Here is an 18261-nt window from a genome sequence, read left to right on the forward strand (position 1 = left end):
CTTTTTGGGTCACATTTGGCAATTCTCAGGGGTTCCTCCTAGCTCTGCACTCAGGAATTACTCCTGGCGGTGCTCGGGGGACCATATGGGATGCTGGGAATCGAACCTGGGTTAGCTGCATGCAAGGCCCTACCCACTGTGCTATTGCTCCAGCCCCATAAATTCTTCTAATTATTCAATAGACAAGCTCCAGCTCAAAAAAAAATCACATATTTTTTAATTGCTCTGCACTGCTTTTGTAAGGAAACAGAAATAATAACAAAGAGTCTTCCTCGATCCTTTTGGAAGGGGTGACTCACTAGCATTTTCCACTTTTACCTAGTCTGTGTTGGGGTGGGAGTGACAAGTGAAACCAATTGTGCTTCGTAAAACTAGGCTCAAGCTCTGAAATCAGTAAGTCTTTGTTTGCTTTTTCTTTCTCACCAAAGAACAATAGTTTCAAATTCTCAGCGAAAGGCCATCATACCGACAACTTGCCAGATGTCTCTGATTAATCTGCCTGTGTTCCACCAGATATTCAGCATGAGCTTGTAATTTTCCCCTCCCAGTCAGTGAAGTTTGCTAAACAACATCTACAGAAACATGAAATTCAATTTCAGTGAAAGGTCTGCACTCCGAATGCCCAGTGGTCTTGGTGTTCAAGAGAAGCAGAACATGAACAGAAATGCTGCCTGAGCACTTTCTTACCGCCACCCTCTATGCCCTTTGCTACCGATATTCCCTTCGTAGCCTTGAGAATCATTGCGTTCACTTGCAGACCCATTCCTGCCCTGGATAAATATCACAGTCTGTACCCGCAGATGAAAGAAATCCATTTCTGTGCCCTTTTCACTCAAGTCTGCACTCACAGGCTGTCAGTGAATATTGATGGAAGATAGGCTGTGTTCAACTCTCGGAAGAAGCCAGAGAGCATCGTTGCTCTTTCCACCCATCACTGGTCACGTGACTATAAAGCCAACTGGCGCCCATAATGGCTTAAGTTAGGTCTTTTATTGTGGTGGGGAATTGTAAGAACACTCAATTTGGAAGGAAAGAATAGTTTTAAAGTCAAGAGTTTGGGATTTTATTTGTCCTTTATGAGGGTAGTGGTGGTATCTGGGCTACACCAGGCTGTGCTCAGAACTTCCTGCTCTTGCTCAGAGACCACTCCTCGTGGGGTGCAGGGGACCATATGGTGTGCCAGAGACTGAACCAGGTCTGGTGCACACAGGGTAAGCGTCCTATCCTTAGGTATTGTACTATGGCTCCAGCACCAAGAGTGTTGGCTTCTAATCTTAGCTCAGTCACATCTGTCTACACGGCAACTGCCGCGCACCTGTTCCCTCACTTCTCCAGGAAGGGAGCTAGCATGTCAAAGTTTTACAGTTCTTCTAGCTCTTCAGTCGTCTGATGTGTACCACATTAAATTTAAATCTGAATTTAGAGTATTTGATATACTATGTACTCTGACTCATCATGATTTATGAGCCTTCCATAAGGCTGAGTACCTGTAATAGAAACGGGCCACATGCCCACAGAGCCAGATGCTTCTGAGGATCTAAAATGGTCAGTGGGCATGCCTCCAAGGCACTACAAAGGCTTCGGTATATGGATGGTTCAGTGCAGCTTAAGAGCAATTTCACATTGTGTCCAATTCAATCGGACACATTTCTTGCTCATTTTCTGAGGTCTTGTGCTAAGCGCTAACACAGAGCTTATTTTCTACTACATTTTCCTAAGCCTTATTCGGTCATAATTCCCAAACCAGGAAAGATCAATTATAATTTAAAACCCTAGAACTGAAACACTGAATATTTTCAATATTTATATATGGATTTTCAATTTTTTTGATTATTTAAAACCAAAACTTCAATTGCTCTGTGGCACATTTTAAGTTTCCAAGGTCATATTTTGCTATTGGTTACCATACTGGAAAACACTAATAGAAAATTTTCATTAACATAGAAAGTTTTACTAAATAACAAATTATATTAAACTCACACAAAAATCTTAAAATATCGACCCTTGAATTTGGTAGCACTGTAGTACTGTCATATTGGTAGCTTGTCGGGCTCTCAGAGAGGGAGGGAGGAATTGAACCTGGGTCTGCCACGTACAAGGCAAAAGGCTCTACCCACTGTGCTATTTCTCCAGCCCAATTTGAATTTGGTAGGAGACAAATTTGAGTGCCCCCAAACAGAGCATTTTTAAGTAGAGCTAGCTCTACAGTAGGGAAATGTAGTCCACATTCTAAGTTACCTCTTTACACATGATAACTTCACTGAATAGGCACAGGACAAGTGAGCCTGAGTCTGGCAGCCAATGAGCTTCCCTGACATTTGAAATATTTTGAGAATAGAAATCTCAGAAAACTCACATACCACTGGGGCATGCACATCAAAGTTTCTCATGAGTTGCTGATTCCGTTTAAGTTCTAAATCTATCATTCCACCAAATGTCATTCTGTTTTTATAGATACTTCATATATATCCAATACTGCCAGAGGACTAGGAGTTTTCCCCTCGGTTTCTGGCTCATTGATAATCATTGCCAATAACATACTTTTTGAGCCAAAAAGAAAAAAAGAGTCACTCAATGGTTTTCTGATTCAGCGTGAAGCGGAAACTTCATGTAAATAAAAAATGCGGTTGATACTAATTAGCAGGAACGTATTTAGTCATGAATTAAGTCTGAAACCCTTATGGGAGTATAAAAAATAAATTGTGACAATCTAAAACTAAATACAGGAGGCGTTTCTTACTAATATGCTAAATTCTTCAATACTAGCAGGAAGACTTAGGAAGATAGGCAAACCAATGGGTACTATATTTTGTTCCTGTATTTTTAATGATAGAACTTCTAGAAATTGTTTCTTACAAATTTTTGATAGGTTATAAAACTATTTGAAAAGAGGAAATGAATTGTAATATTGAACACTTTCAAAAACTGGAAAATTTTCATCTCTAGATAATGTTAGCTATCTGTGTTTAACCCATTATTCTAGATCTAGAGAGAGAGAGAAAGAGAGAGAGAGAGAGACAGAGACAGAGACAGAGATGGAGACAGAGAGAGACAGAGACAGAGACAGAGATGGAGACAGAGAGAGACAGAGCAAGACAGAGAGACAGAGAGAAGTTTTGGTGGAAAAAACGAGCACAGAAACAGTCATCCAAGTCTGTCCCAACATATTGACTGATATCTCAGAGTAATAGAAGAGTCTATAACTGCAGACAGGGGTTGATTAGAACCTACCAATCTAGTTTGGTCGCTGAAGACTTAATCATTACAAAACCAACTGTCTCTCATGAGATCTAAAGTGCAGCCACTTTGACATGTGTCTGTCAAGATGTCAGGGGAAGGGCGCGTGGGACGGGAGTGCACGGGCACACTGGCGGAAGGAAGTAGACACCGACACTGGTGATGGGATAGGTGTTGGAATATAGCATGCCTGAGACTCCTCTATCAATAACTCTGTAAATCACGGCTCGTTAAATAAAAATAAATTAATTTTAGGGAAAAAAATGGACGGTTTCCATATCACATGATCTCAACATAGACTCATGTCCATCGGGCATGTAGTTGTGATGCAAAGAATCATGGGTCACCCTTACTCAGGAGCTTTCCTCTCCTGTGTCCCACTCACTATAAACAGACTGGGGGGCTATGGTTTATCCTAGAAAATGTTCATAATTACTAATTTTCATTGCCTCATTACAATATCATTACATATTATAATATATACTGGAAATAAGTGGAAAGTACAACACTTAGATTTTTCAGTTACCTAATATCAGGCAAACTTTGCTTCAAGAAGGGCCTAAGTTTTATAAACATAGTCTTTGTTCACTATAGAAAATCAGGTATAATATGCATAATGTATATTGGAGATGAACTTAATAATTTTCATACACTTCTTATATATAGATCATTGTTATCTGAAATATATGTTGTGCAAAATAACATATTATTAAGCTATATGATACATCAATAAACTGGTATTATGTAATTTTCTTACAAGAGAGAAGTAGTGACATGCTCAATTTTAGTAAAACAAAGTGACTGTTTATGATACTTATGATGTGTAGATTTGCTCCATTAAAACCTGTACAAAATATAATTATTACTTTTACAAAAGATAACGGACTGGAGCAATAGCACAGCAGGTAGGGCGTTTGCCTTGCCCATGGCCAACCCCAGTTCAATTCCTCGGTCCCTCTTGGAGAGCCCTGCAAGCTACTGAGAGTATCCCGCCTGCACGGCAGAGTCTGGCAAGCTACCTGTGGCGTATTCAATATGCCAAAAATAGTAACAACAAGCCCTTTGGACCCTGCTGCGGAGCGAGCATGATGGAAGAGCCCAAGGAAGCGCTCTTGGACTCCAAACAGCCCACTGAACTAATTCCGGCATGGGACCAGAGACCCCACGGGGCGCTGAAACAGTGGGAGCCGGGCATCCCCCAATTCTTTTAACCTCTCTCTCTCTCCACACCTCCCCCCTGAGCACAGCGCAGGATCCGCGGTTTTCCTGAGCGCAAAATGGAGACGCCGAGCCTCTCTCTAGGCTTCTCCATCTTATGAGCACCATAAAAGGGTAAAAGTTTGTAGTGATGTTATTTCTGGTTGTACTTTCCCTGGACTTTATACAGAAACCCAAAACCGCGCGGCCGCTGTCGTGGCCGCGCGACCTAATGTCATCTTAGCATCAGCAATATGTAATATGTCCCTTTTTAATGGGTCGGACTTTTGTGGGAGATCCTAACAAGAATAGTAAGTCTGTTGCTGAAATATTGAAGGCAATCAAAGTGGTAGCCATCTCTCTAGACTGAACTAAGCTATATCCCCACGCCGACTGAGAAGAAATATCCTTCTTTCTCGGGAAGAAAGGCGGCGTGGTGTCAAACATAGTGTGATGTCCATTAAGCAAACAGACCTGGTGGCGTGGGAATGGGATATAAGGGGAAAAATTATGTACATGGAACAGTGGGACGCTGGTGGAATCTCGAGCCGGAGCCGATACCAGCGCAAGCCCTTCGGTTCCAGAAACTGCTTGCAGAAACTCTACTAGTCTATCAACTAAGCCAGAGCCCCACGCCTGCCGATGACGGGAAATAACCATCCTTTTCGGTTTTTTTTTTTTTCCCTTGTCAGGCAGCATGGCGATTACCAAACAGGCGTGAACTCGGTGGCGCGGGGCAAGGGGGAAAAAGAAAAGTTATGTAACAAACAGCGGGACTTAATATCTCTATATTCTTAGCAGTGGAGAACTATCAAATGCCTCCTTGGCAATAGGACTGCTTTCCTTTTTTGGGGGAAACCCCAACAACGGTAGTGAGTTGTGTGTTGAAACATGGAATGTAATCGAGATAAGGCATAAACGAAGTGGAACTTATCATGTACAAGGGTGGGGACTGGGGAGGTGGGAGGGGGTGGCAGGTATACTGGGGGGGTTGGTGATGGGAGATGGGCACTGGTAAAGGGAAGGGTGTTTGAGAATTGTATAACCGACATAATCCTGAGAACTATGTAACCCTCCACATGGTGATTCAATAAAATTATTTAAAAAAAAAATAAATAAAAAAAAAATAAAACTCATCTCTAATTTCATTTTATTTTTTTAATTGAAAAAAAAAATAGTAACAACAAGTCTCCCAATGGGGATGTTACTGGTGCCCGCTCAAGCAAATTGATGAAAAACAGGACGACCGTGCTACAGTGCAGTGCTACAAAAGATAAGACTACTCTCAACCAGTCAAAACTAGACCTAATATTTGGCTTAAGCTCTTCTGAAACTTCATATTAGCATGACTTCCTTTAGTCACAAGTATCATGGTTGGTGATCCAACGTGAAGTCAGTTTCCCTAACAAATATTTATTTGATCATTCACTATGTGCCAAGTACTGTCAGCAGGTAAATTTAACACCCCACTTTTAATTGCCAATTAATCATTTGTTTCAGTAAGATACCTGATCTTTATTTATATCACTTGCATCTGTGAAAAAATTAAAAAATTATTCAATTTCACGAATCAATATTCTGCTAAAGAGATGCTGAATCAGCAAAGACTAAGGCAAAGATCTAATTTCAACTAATAAATATTTACCCATTGAAAAGAAATGCTTGTGATGCTCCCAATCAATTCCTGGCTAGGGAGTTCAAACATGAGTCAGAAAGAAATGCTACATGCAAAAGAATATTATGGCAAATAATAATGTGTTATTAAAAAAAAAAATTTATCCAGGGCCAGAGTGATAGTACAGTGGGTAGGGTGCTTACAACCCGGATTCAATCCCCAAAATCCCATATGGTGTCCTGAGCACCACCAGGAATAATTCCTGAGCACCGAAACAAGAGTAAACCCTGAGCATTGATGAATGTGACAAAAACCAAAACCAAAAAAAATTCTTGTCTTATCAGCTGGAGTGATGGTAAGGTGAAAAGGGTGTTTGCCTTGCATGCAGTTGATCTGGGTTGACCCTCAGCACCCCATGTGGTCTCCCAAGTGATTCCGGAGCACAAAGCCAGTGATTCGAGAGCACAAAGCCAGGAATAAGCCCTGAGCACTGCTGAGCGTGGCCCAGAAAACAAAACAAAAGAAAACAAAAAACTAATTCAAATTTTTTAAGTTTCCTGTATTTGACACCCCTACAACTAATCTATGCTGCTTTTTCCTCTCTTCCAGGTCTCAGGTAAGGATAATCTGCTCAGCTAGACCTCACTAACAATTCTAATTCCATCACCTCTTGACCTCTTAAATCACAGATATGCCTCACTAGTGTGTTGTCTTCCTTTTTATTACAAACCCAACTATTGATCACATAATATTCACTCATCTCTGTGTACATTACTGATCCCCTGTGAAAACACCTCGATGTCTGTTTACTGATATATACTTAGCATCGAGCCCAGAGGCTGGCAGGAGGAAATATTCAACAGAAACACAGATTCGAGGAATGAATGAGTGAAACTCCATCTTATTATTTTTTTATGACCCTTGCAGACTAAGTGCCGAGGAGTGGTTTTGCAGTAGACACATTCATAATTCATTGTGATGTGTAGAGAACAAGAGAAGGCGAGATTTCTTTCAACTATTATTCTATTCAACTATTATTCTATTCAAGAGAACAGAAATGATTTTTCATACCCTTGGATCCTCAGGAATATATATCACATATCAAAATTCAGGTCAAGTACAATTCATGCTTTTAAAGAAAAGCCCTGCTCAGATGGAGATTCTGTTGCAAGACAAGACAAAACTATATTAGGGACCCTCTCTGCCCCACTCGAAAAGGACTTCATATGGTCTTTTCCATACGTTGGTAAGCTTAGTCAACAGCACTTGGGTCCTTGATGTTAAGAACCCATCTAAACCCAAAGGTGGCGGGAACTTCTTACCTGGAGTCCTTTCTGACTCTTGCTTTCTCAAAGGAAAATTCGGGGGGTTTGTTGAGGTCATAAGTACGGGTCGTTGGCTCGGCAGACACCCCAGCCTTCGCCCCCCTTCTGCTCTGCAGAGAGACTAATCCTGAGGACTTCCGGTGGACCTCCAAAGATACTTTCTCTGGAGATGCCTGCAGCGGGCTTCCTCCCTGCAGGTGGACCACATCCTGAAGCTTGTTTAGCTGGATGCATTTGCTCTGGAGCTCCTCCGTGAGCTCAGCAATGGCCACGGTCTGCTTAGACAGCTGCTCCCGCAGCTCCTTCAGATGGTACTCCCGCTCCTGGATCTCGGCCTCCTTCCTCTGCAGCTCTCTCTCCAGCTCTAGCACCTTGCTCCGCAGAGCATCGTTGCTGAGGTTCCTGTGGCCATCTGGATGCTTGGAATGTTTGGGTTTCACCGAACCATTTCCCATTTTGGGTGAGGGTCTGCAAGAAGACAGAGAATTATCATTACTCGGTGGAGTTTCACTTCCCGACAGCCCTCGCCAGTCCTCTGGTTCCCATCGGTATCATAAATAGAAACGCAGCAGTCATCATTGTTTGAGAGAGCCGTAAATCCCTCCCGCGCCCAGAGGAGAGCTAGGGATTGGACCCTTTTGTCCTCCATGAGAAAGAGGTGGCAGGGGTTTCATGCTTCCCTGACCCTTCGCTTGCACAAGTGTCCTATGGGATAATTTTTCATAGATGGCTTGAGTGGTGACCTGCTGTGCCCTTTGGTGGTTCTCTCAGGACACCTGTCAAAAACCGCAACAGAACTGTGATCCGATGTCAGCAAGGTAAAGAGAAAACACAAGTGAGCAGCCGAGGCTGGCAAATATCACAACTCTCAGAGCTCCCGGTGCGGCTGCCCTAGAGAAAGCATCTCTGGTTTGAAAACAACACATCTCCATTCCTCAGGAGGGAGACACCGTGGCGGTGGCCCTTTATAAGCACTTTTCTCTGTTCAGGTTTGTATTTCTGTTAATTTTTGCTCTTAAAACCTGTCAGGGCTCAGTCACTATAAAGTAGAACAGGGAAGGGAACTTTACTACACATTTTGCTTAACATTTGAAATGTCCCCAGTGACGCTCTATGGTGCAAAGCTCCATCGTTTTCTTGTCAGGGATGTCCTCAGTGTTGATCCTAAAATAATTCTTAATCCCCTGGGTCTTGAATCACAGCAAGCATATCCATCCGGGATTATGCGTCATAATTTTAGTGCTTCAAAAAAAGTGATGATTCACAAACCTTTGTTTAGGAGTCAGAAATGTGTTTCACGAGGTAGCGTACACACCTAGCTTACACAAGGCCTTGCATGTGCTCTCCAACAAGCATGATACGGTACATATATACACACAGCTGCCATAAGATCAAGCACCTGGGCCAAGTATGCTCCATAGCAAAGTGAAAATGGAAACAAAAAATCCATTTTTCAGTTTAATAGTTACGCATTTTACTCTTGTTATAAATATAAATAAGTTGCACAATAAAATTGTGATTTTATTTATACCACCTAAGAAGAAAAATTATTAGGCTTACTGAACACATTAAAAAAAACAGAAAATAGAACATCAGTGATCATAAGGACCTAAAATCACAATTAATTTTTAAAAATTGGAAGGGTGAAGTCTGGTGATACAGAAGCAGGGATACTGCTCTGATTAAGAAGTCAAGTCTTTCTAGACCAACTTAAACATCAGAGTTTTGTACGTGAAATTTTAGTCAGCCACAGTCCTAAAAGCATTATAATAATTGTAAACTAAATCTGAATTACCTCTTGTTGTCGAATATCAGATGAGAGGAATCACACTTTAAAATGGTGCAACCCACACATCCTTTCCCTTCCCTTAATCTAAATTTCATACTCAAAGAGAAATAAAGTGCCGCAGCTGAGCTGGACTTTGCCAGCTCTGTTGCAATAATTTCAACCTCTGCAACAACAAAGGTTTCTTCACCTACAAAGGGAAAACGTAGAGCAACCTCTAAGTTTCAAACAGATGCAGCCCAATAACCAAAGCAGCTACCAAAAATGGATAGTACACACAGAAAACAAATGTATTTATATAAGCAATCTTGCTTTAAAACTCAGATATTCCTCATGAATTGAGATTCAAGGTGGTAACTTAAAAAATATTATGCTCCAGAGAATGACCTTACTGTGTTGCAGAAACAAGGCAAGTGTAACCTTTAAGCTTCTGTTGACTTGAGAGCACTTTGGATTCTAGTATATTAAGAACATAGAAAAAGGCTGAGGAGATTGGAATTCAATAAAGTGGCCCTGGACACCTTTGTATGTCAAAATAAACGATTCAAAAGATATTAGATTGGAACTAAAGAATAAAATTAAATGAGCTCTCAAAGGGTCTGAAGAGATAATACTGCAAGAAGGGTACCTGCCTTGCACATCGCTGACCCAGGTTCCATCCCCAGCATCCCATATGGTCCCTCCAGCACCACCAGGAGTAATTCCTGAGTGCAGAGCCAGGAGTAACCCCTGAGCATTGTCAGGTGTGACACTTCCCTCCCCTCCCCTCCCTCCCCTCCCCTCCCTGAAACCCTCTCCCCTGCCACTGAAATGAGATCTTGAATGACAGGGAAAAAACATACTAATTAATACTTTCAATTATTATTATGAAAAATATTCATAATTAATGAATATTAATTACTTATTATAATGAATAACATGTGGAATTTATACTTCGATTAATATTGTGTAAAAATCTGTAATTTATAGCAATTTGTCAATCTTTAAGTAGGCTTTGCTGGTTCAAGAACCAACATTTCGGGGCTGGAGCGATAGCACAGCGGGTAGGGCATTTGCCTTGCACGCGGCCGACCCGGGTTCGAATCCCAGCATCCCATATGGTCCCCTGAGCACAGCCAGGGGTAATTCCTGAGTGTAGAGCCAGGAGTGACCCCTGTGCATCGCCGGGTGTGACCCAAAAAAAAAAAAAGCAAAAAAAAAAATTAAAAATTAAAAAAAAAAAAAAAGAACCAACATTTCTAATAAAGGAAGGCCAGAAGGCCAAGAGCGGTAGAAGGAAAGGGGATGACCTTATGAAAGACAAAAGCAAGCATAGCAAGTGACATGTCAGAAGGAGAAAGATAAATATGGGATTTCCTCTTTCATTTTCTCTTTCATTTCATTTTAGCTTATATAAGGAAACAAACCAGGGAAAGAGGCAACATTCATGGAAAACAATCCTCTGGCCACAAAATCGATGCTACTAGGGGCTGCAGGGAGAGTGGGGTTGCAAGGTCCAATGGGCTGTGGTGGAGGGATGTGAGTGGATATGAGATAGCAACACTGAAACCCTAATAACAGAACCATGCACACTCCTGTAAGCCAATGATGCCTCGATTTAAAATAAATTGAAAATAAATTATAAAAATGTTAATGTAAGCAGAAAATGTTTAACACTATCATTAAGTTCTTAAGTCTTTATCCACAGAATCATTGCTTGCTAAAACCTAACTTTTATGTGCTCTATTAAGGCAAGTACTATATCAATTTGTCCAGATGTGACACATTAAAGAGAAGTTCTATCATCCTCAATTTCATATTCTAAATATAAAAGACTCCTTCCCTCTATGTATGGAATCTAAAGCACTCTTTTTACTGATCTAATAGTTGTATAAACTTGAAGCACAATTAGGTAGAGGATGCTGAATTCTCCCAAAATGCAGACTATTCTCTGGTTTTAATGCAGTCAGTGTTGGAGCTGTATAAATCTTACAGGCTGCTTAGAATTCCAAAGAAGAGTGAAATGAGAGTAACTAAGGCATCTTTCATTCACCAATTTCAGATATGCAAGTGAGCTCCTGAATGGCTCAATACTAAGCCTTATTTCACAGTTTGTTCATTAAAATTTTGTCCCTAAAGTCAAGGCTTCACATGTCTGACTTCGTAAAAGCAATTAGAGTCCCTCAGTTTTCTGTATCAGTCACTGAGAGAAGTCATTTCTCATGTATGTGTGGGATATCACCAAAGAGCCACTGAACCACAGGAAGCTGCCCCATCACCAAAGAGCCATTGGACCCCAGGATGCTGCCCCATCAATCTAGCCAGTACTATAGCTTATTATTGGTGAGCAGAACATAATGCAATTAGAAATGAGCTTAGAGATAAAGAGCATTTTACTTGAACAACGGAATCATACTAGCCAAGGGAAGAAAACAATCTGCCCTTCCCCAGCTGTGTAACTTCCTATAAATTACTACTAGAATCTATCTGTCTAACAAATGGATGTAATTATGTCTATCTCATAGAGTTATTATTCATATTAGGCTGGGAAAAGTGACCCAGGCAACGTCTGGCATGTAGCAGGCATCAAGTAAATAATAAATTATGAGAGCAGAGAAAAAGTGTGTGGAATCTTGGTAAAAGGAAATACCAAGAGGAGATTTTTGCCGGATGAGTCAGAGGTCCAGTAAAATCTAAGTCTTCCAGACAAGGGGTCTTTAAATATGCAAATTATTCTCTTAGAGTGGTGGGGACTGTGGTTATTCTGCTTATATTATATTTTTCCTTTTTTATTTTGGTCTATACTCAGTAGTGCTTAGGGAACCATTTCATGCCAGGAATCAAACCCAGGCCTCCGGCATGCATGGATCCATCTCTCCAAGATACCTCTCTGGCTCTGGGTCATAGCTCCCACTAAAAATGAAAGAAGGCATTATAAAACAAACAGCAAAATAGCATCAGGAATGACAGAGTCTAGGTTCCTGGGTCATGAAGATTCCTTAAAATTTATGATTCCTGCATGTAACCCTTTCGATATTCACATATTACAGTGAAATCCTTAAACCAAAAGGTTGCATCTGATTATCACTGAAAGCAGAGAAACAACAGGTCCACTGTGAAGATAGTATTCTTTCTCCAGGACAGGAGAAAATGGATTAAGTAGTAGCATGTAGCAAGAAATGTCGAGAAAGGAAATCTTTACGATCTAAATTACCAGTGTATTTATCGCTATGTATAAAACATACGTATAAGATACAATGAGAAAAATCACAAGGAAATCCAAATGGATTGTGACTGCTCTTGCAGTCAGATTAACACCCGACAGTCAACATGGTAGGAACTAAGTAAGCTTTGTTGTCTATTTTTCCCCAGTCCTAAAGTAGCTTGAAACCAAAATCTTGGCTCAAATCATGATAGCTATTCCTTTCTGTACCCATCTGGAGTCTGATATAAATACATACACAGACACACACACATTTATATGTGTAGCTTCATGTGCAACATTAATATGGGAAATAGAGTTACATGGGCTCACTCACTTATAAAGCCACAATCCCTATCCAAGGGCAGTTGTATAGAAGTGTAAACCCCAAGGCATAAATTGAGCTTGAATAGCAATAATAGAAACCTTATTTTATGTCAACATAGGACAGGCAGGTAAAATAATGTTGAATATTATTTTAGATTTTGAATAAAATAATTTGAGAGTCTCTTGCCAGCACGCCTGACTGTCTTCCCCAGGGCCCCTAGGAGGGGGTGAGCTCCAGCTTCCCTTCCCACCCCGAACGGAGCTCCCAGTGGCCGAAGACCTCCGGAGCCTAGCCACACCCATGCTCAAGGCCCCTCTCCACATGTTCAGACAAACCTCATGCATAAAGGTACCAGCAGAGAAACCCAGGTGTGTGGGACCTGGGGCTGAGACCTCCAAGCCTGCTTGGATCAGGACTGGGCCTCTTCCGCCCAGATTTCCCACTTTCCAGTAGCTAGGTGTTCACACGCCCTGTAATCCTGTCAACGGCCAACATCCAGAGACTTAAAAGCAAGGTCCTGGAAGTGCGTGGCCTAGAAGTAGGATATCTTATAGCCTACTTCTCCCTCTGGGAGAAACTGGCAAGCTACCGAGAGTTTCCTGCCCACATGGGAGAGCCTCGAAAACTCCCTATGGCGTATTCATATGCCACAACCAGTAACAAGCTGGGTCTCATTCCCCCGACCCTGAAAGAGCCTCCAATGCAATTGTTGGGAAGGATGAGTAGAGAGAGGCTTCTAAAATCTCAGGGCTAGGACGAATGGAGACGTTACTGAGATCACTCGAGAAATTCGACAATCAACGGGATGATGTTGATGATGATGATGACGATGAGTATTAAATGAGAGTAGTAACATTTTAATTAAGAGTTTGAGTATTAAATGAGAAACTATAAGAATTAGTCACAGTACCCTGATATCTTTATATGTTAAATATACATGAAATAATAGGATTAATTTCTTAATATTATTTTACAATAACTTGTCTTAGTAGAAAGTATACAAAATAAAATGTATGCACTAAATACAATAGTGCAGAAAAAAGAGTGCTGATACTACCAGACCTCAAGATTTGCCACAAAATTAGAATAATCTAAACTGCAAATTTGATTTAAAAAATGGACAAAGAGACCAATGGTACAGAATAGAGAACTCAGATGTAGTCAACTTATCTTTGGCAAAAGAAATACTATTTGGTGATGAACAGTCAAAGCCATCAAACTATGAAAAGATACAAAGGAACTTTAAATGCCTGTTGTTAATTGAAAGAAGTCAATCTGAAGAACCTACATACTATATGATGATTATAACTGTGTGATACTCTGAAAAAAGCAAAACTTGAAGACAATAAGGAAGTCAGTGATAACCTTCTCTGGAAGAATAAGGAAGGAAAGAAAGGGGGAAGAGTGGAAATTTTAGGACAGTAAAACTGTTCTTTGTGATACTTTAATGATGGATATATGTTTACATATTTGTCCAAAGTTCCAAAATCTATAATACAGGAAATTAGCATTTATTAAGTTGTGTATTTTTGTTAGTAATTGTGTATCAATATTGGTTCGTTATTATAACAAATATATACATGCAAAGTTAAAGAACAGGGAAAAGGTGGGGAGGAGAGTAAAAGGAAACTCTATAACATACAAAAAATGATGGTATTTTCAGGGAAAAGGCAAAAATGCATGATGGATGACAGAGGATAGAAGTGAATTAACTGAGAAAAAGTACTAAAAAGCACTCTATGCCGTTCTATGGTATCTGGATTGTACTGTAAGTGAAACTTTTTACACATCGTATGGTCACATTTGTCCTATAGAGAGATAATTTTCTTGGCAATAAATATAAAATCATTTCTTATTCCTCTCATATCCAAATAACAATTGATGAGAATTGGGTTATGGTCAGACAGTATTCCCAACCCTATTCTAATGTCTTCAATTTCTTGTACTCAAGAAATAAAATGGACCATCTATCTCCAAGGTGGTGAGAAGGAAAAGGACACAGTCATAGAAGATTTGGTAAACACTCTGCTTGTAGGTAACGCTACAATTTCCTTCCCCTCAATAAATCACTAAAAGTTGGAAAGAATTTTTTAATGATGTGAGTAGTCTAGCCTAAAATCAGAGGAGGAAATTATGCAGGCTTTTATACAGTTTTCTAAACACACTGGGGTGCATTTAGGGTTACTCTTTGTCTCACTAAAGTTCTTTTAGAAAATAATTAACCATCACTGGATATTTAAATCTCTGTTCCTCCTCCTGCCGCAAGCCACACAGAGCTGTCCTTGTGAGGAAACAGCTCGGTTCCATCTCAAAGCCACAATTAAAAGCATCTGTTCATCTGACCTTGTGACAGTTGACCTAAGGCTTGGTATTGAATCCACTGCTTGTTTTCTCTGTCTACCGTATCTTAATTTGGAAAACGATTTTCTCTTGTCAGACAGTCATATGAGCTTTTTATTGTTCTAGGTCCAGCTACTCCAGAGGTGGGCCACCTTCTTTAAAGTGCCCCTACTTTAAAGCGCAAATTGTTCATGCCACCTTTTTTAGGGATGCCAAATAGTCCATATTTTAATTTTCAGATTTGGGGTATTCCATTCAGTAATTTTCTTTGGGGAAATGCTAAAATGTCAGATGGACAGGTAGGCACACACGAAAAGTAGTTCTATAGGTGTAAGTCAGCAAGTTGTATCTGACGGAATTTGAGTGTGATAGGAACCAGTAAGAGAGTTCGAAGTTTCTGTCATGATAATTAAGTGAAAGGTGACTTCATTTCATCAAAATAGTATTAAGGTACATTTGAGAAACCAAATAGTAAGTCATACTTCAGAAATGCCTGCTATAAGGGGCCTGTGGAAAAGTAAGGGCAGAGAAGTTCAATAGCAAGAAAAGGACTAGAAAACCAAGTGACAGAAGGAAGCTGACAATATTTAGCAATCACTATTACATAAACGCAAGCTGAAGCTGAAGAAAGAGATGAGACGGCCAGGAGACTGGCACGGAGGAGAGGAGGATTGTCAGGGTCCATGTGAAGTTTGAAAGAAAAAAATAGATATGGTCAAAAAAAAAAAACTGTGGCCTTGTAAACTGAGGCTGTGGATAAGCAAACAGTAAAGGACGAAAAGTAATGGGGGTGGGCAAGATCTTCAAGGGAAAATCTCTACGTGATGGTAAAACCACTGGGCACATGAAAAGAGTCAAGAATCATCTCAATGTTTTGATCTTTGAGGGCTCTAGTGAAAGATAACCCCATGAAGTCATTTCATTCACTCATTCATTCATTCATTCACTCAAAATCGAGCGCCGTGACACTGTGCAAGGTAACGAAGACCTTCTCGCTTCATGGTCATGAGTGAAGATATAATATATCTAAGGTACTTGTGAGTCATCCCGATGCCTGGAAACAGCAAAGAAGAAAGGTCTTGGTCAGAGAGCTTGGCAGGGGTCAGGTAAGAGGCGCATTAGAACTTGTGCAGGAATGAAGGCACTGGCCTTGCATTGAGACAGCACCCGCAAGGTCCCCAGGGAGGAGGAGGTGCCCCGCACTGCTGGGTATGGCTCCTCGCACCAAAATAAAAATCAGAGGAGGAGATGAGATCACTAAGGAAGACAGAAAGCAACGCCAGTATTATATAAGCATGTGTAGATACTATCTGGGGATGTTGCTTAGGAAAGAAGGGGAACAAACAAAATCTGCAAGAGAAGTTTCAAAGGAACCATGAAGATGAGTTTTTTACGAGGAGAGCAGGCTGCCGTTCCCACCCCACAGGCGTGTCAAATCAAAAGTGATGAGACAGAAAAACACTGAGGTGAGGCTTGAGTGGCAGATGTGGTATCGGAACCCGGCGCCCAAAGGTCACTCCAAGATGGTACCACGGTCCAGGCACAGTGATTTTAAATGAGGGGAAATCGGAGAGCATTTGTAATCCCAGAACAATCGACCAGTGAAGACAGAAAATCAGAGCACAAGAGAAAGGGGGTTCATTGATAAGATCATAGCCCAGAAGAAGCAAGAGAGTAAGGGGTCAGAAGCCTTGGATGACATCCTGGCACCATAAGCCTTCCCTGCGAATTAGCCTCACAACACAAGGATTCTAGAGTAGTCTAGAAGTAGTTCACCAATAGAACTAGCCCTGGGCACCATCCTCCCCCCATCCTCACTTCTAGTTAACACAGATCTCCAATGGTAAGGTTGTCTTCTAATGCTCAGAAACAATTCTCCACCGCTTTAGTCCTAGGCTCCCGTGCCAGAGCAAGGCGGAGCACTGTGACAGCGACCAAGTGTCACCCGGGACATTCGCCCTCTCCGGGAGTTAAACAGAAACTTGTGACAAAGAAACATTCGACGACTCCGAAGTTGGAGGGGCTGCAGAAGGCAGGTGCCTGGATACAAAGAAAGGCCTGCACGCTCGCTCGGAACGGGATGAAGCTCCACAAAACCAAGGCTTCGGAGCGTCAGTTTGTCAGAGCGTCATTCCTTCTAAATATTCATTCTTGCCTGGCTTGCTTCCTCCTATTCTAGTCTCAGCCGTGGCCTCCAGCGCTGCGCGTTTACTCACACCCTAGCGCTTCACAAACTCGACCCCCTGCCTTCCCCCCCGCCCCCCACCCCCCACCGCACCCCGCAGCTCCAGAGCGGGGACTGGCAGATTGTTTTTGCTTTGCTTGCTCTTGTTTCTTCATCGCGGCCAGAAAGGTGACAGCTCCTCGCCGTGCCCAGAGAGAGACCCAAGACACCCACACAAGTTGACCAGGACCCAGCAAGTCTTGGCCTGAGCACGCGTCCCCCCACTACCTGCCCCGAGCCTGATGGAGCTAAAGTGCTCCGGAGCGGAGCGCACGCCCTGGCCGTGCGGACCAGCAACCCCCCCGACTCCCACCCTCCCCACGCCCCGGCCCAGAACGAGTCCCCAGCTAAAAGAGAACCCTCAGGACGCGCGGCTGAGGGTGCCCCTGGCGCCCTGCACCCCGTTTCTTCAAACCCCGTGGCCTTCCCACAGCGTCCCCGAAGCTGGCGCGCGGCGGCCGCGCCGAGCACCGGGCGACGCTGGCAGAGCGTGTGCAGGGGGCACCCGCAGCCACCCGCGCACCCCGACACCCAGGTTCCCCCCCTCACCCCCGGGCCCCTCGGGCTGGCCCAGCTCACCAGGCGACGGGGAACTTTCCAGGTGCGCGGCCGGGCCCCGCCGGCGCGACCCCCCGTCCGTGCGCGCGTGGTCTCGGGGCTGACGGCGGGGGACGTGGGAACCGGGGCGCGGGCGGGCGGGCGGGCGCGCGGAGGGAGGGAGGCCCGAACTGCGGCGGCGGCGGCGGCGGCGGCGGCGGGAGGCGGGCGGGGAGGAGGGGCGGGACGGGGCGGGGGTCAGCGCGGGCGCCGCGAGCCGCGGCCCTGAAGGTGGGGTCACCCCCGCGCACCCCCGCCCGGGGCCCCCAGCTCGACTCCGCGCGCGCCAGCCCGAGTCTGCACTTGATGCCCCTCGGCCCGTGCCGGGCCACTGAAGTCGGAGATGGCATCGCGTTTGGGGGCGCGCGCGCGCGCGTGTGCGTGTGCGTGTGTGTGTGTGTGTGTGTGTGTGTGTGTGTGTGTGTGTGCCA

At 43.0% G+C, this 18261-nt stretch overlaps 1 protein-coding gene across 1 annotated transcript in view; it reads right to left on the reverse strand.

The window, feature by feature from the left end:
* PRKG2 (protein kinase cGMP-dependent 2) overlaps positions 1 to 17947 on the reverse strand; it is a 111532-nt gene extending 93585 nt beyond the window's left edge. The window contains exons 1-2 of the mRNA XM_055138987.1: positions 17813 to 17947; positions 7372 to 7842 (exon numbers count right to left, since the gene is read on the reverse strand). Of these exons, the coding sequence (XP_054994962.1) occupies positions 7372 to 7829 (458 nt within the window). The 5' untranslated portion in view covers positions 7830 to 7842; positions 17813 to 17947. The remainder of the gene's footprint in view (positions 1 to 7371; positions 7843 to 17812) is intronic.
* Positions 17948 to 18261: the final 314 nt, after the last annotated feature.

The sequence above is a fragment of the Sorex araneus genome, chromosome 5 (assembly GCF_027595985.1).
Source record: "Sorex araneus isolate mSorAra2 chromosome 5, mSorAra2.pri, whole genome shotgun sequence".
NCBI lineage: Eukaryota > Metazoa > Chordata > Mammalia > Eulipotyphla > Soricidae > Sorex > Sorex araneus.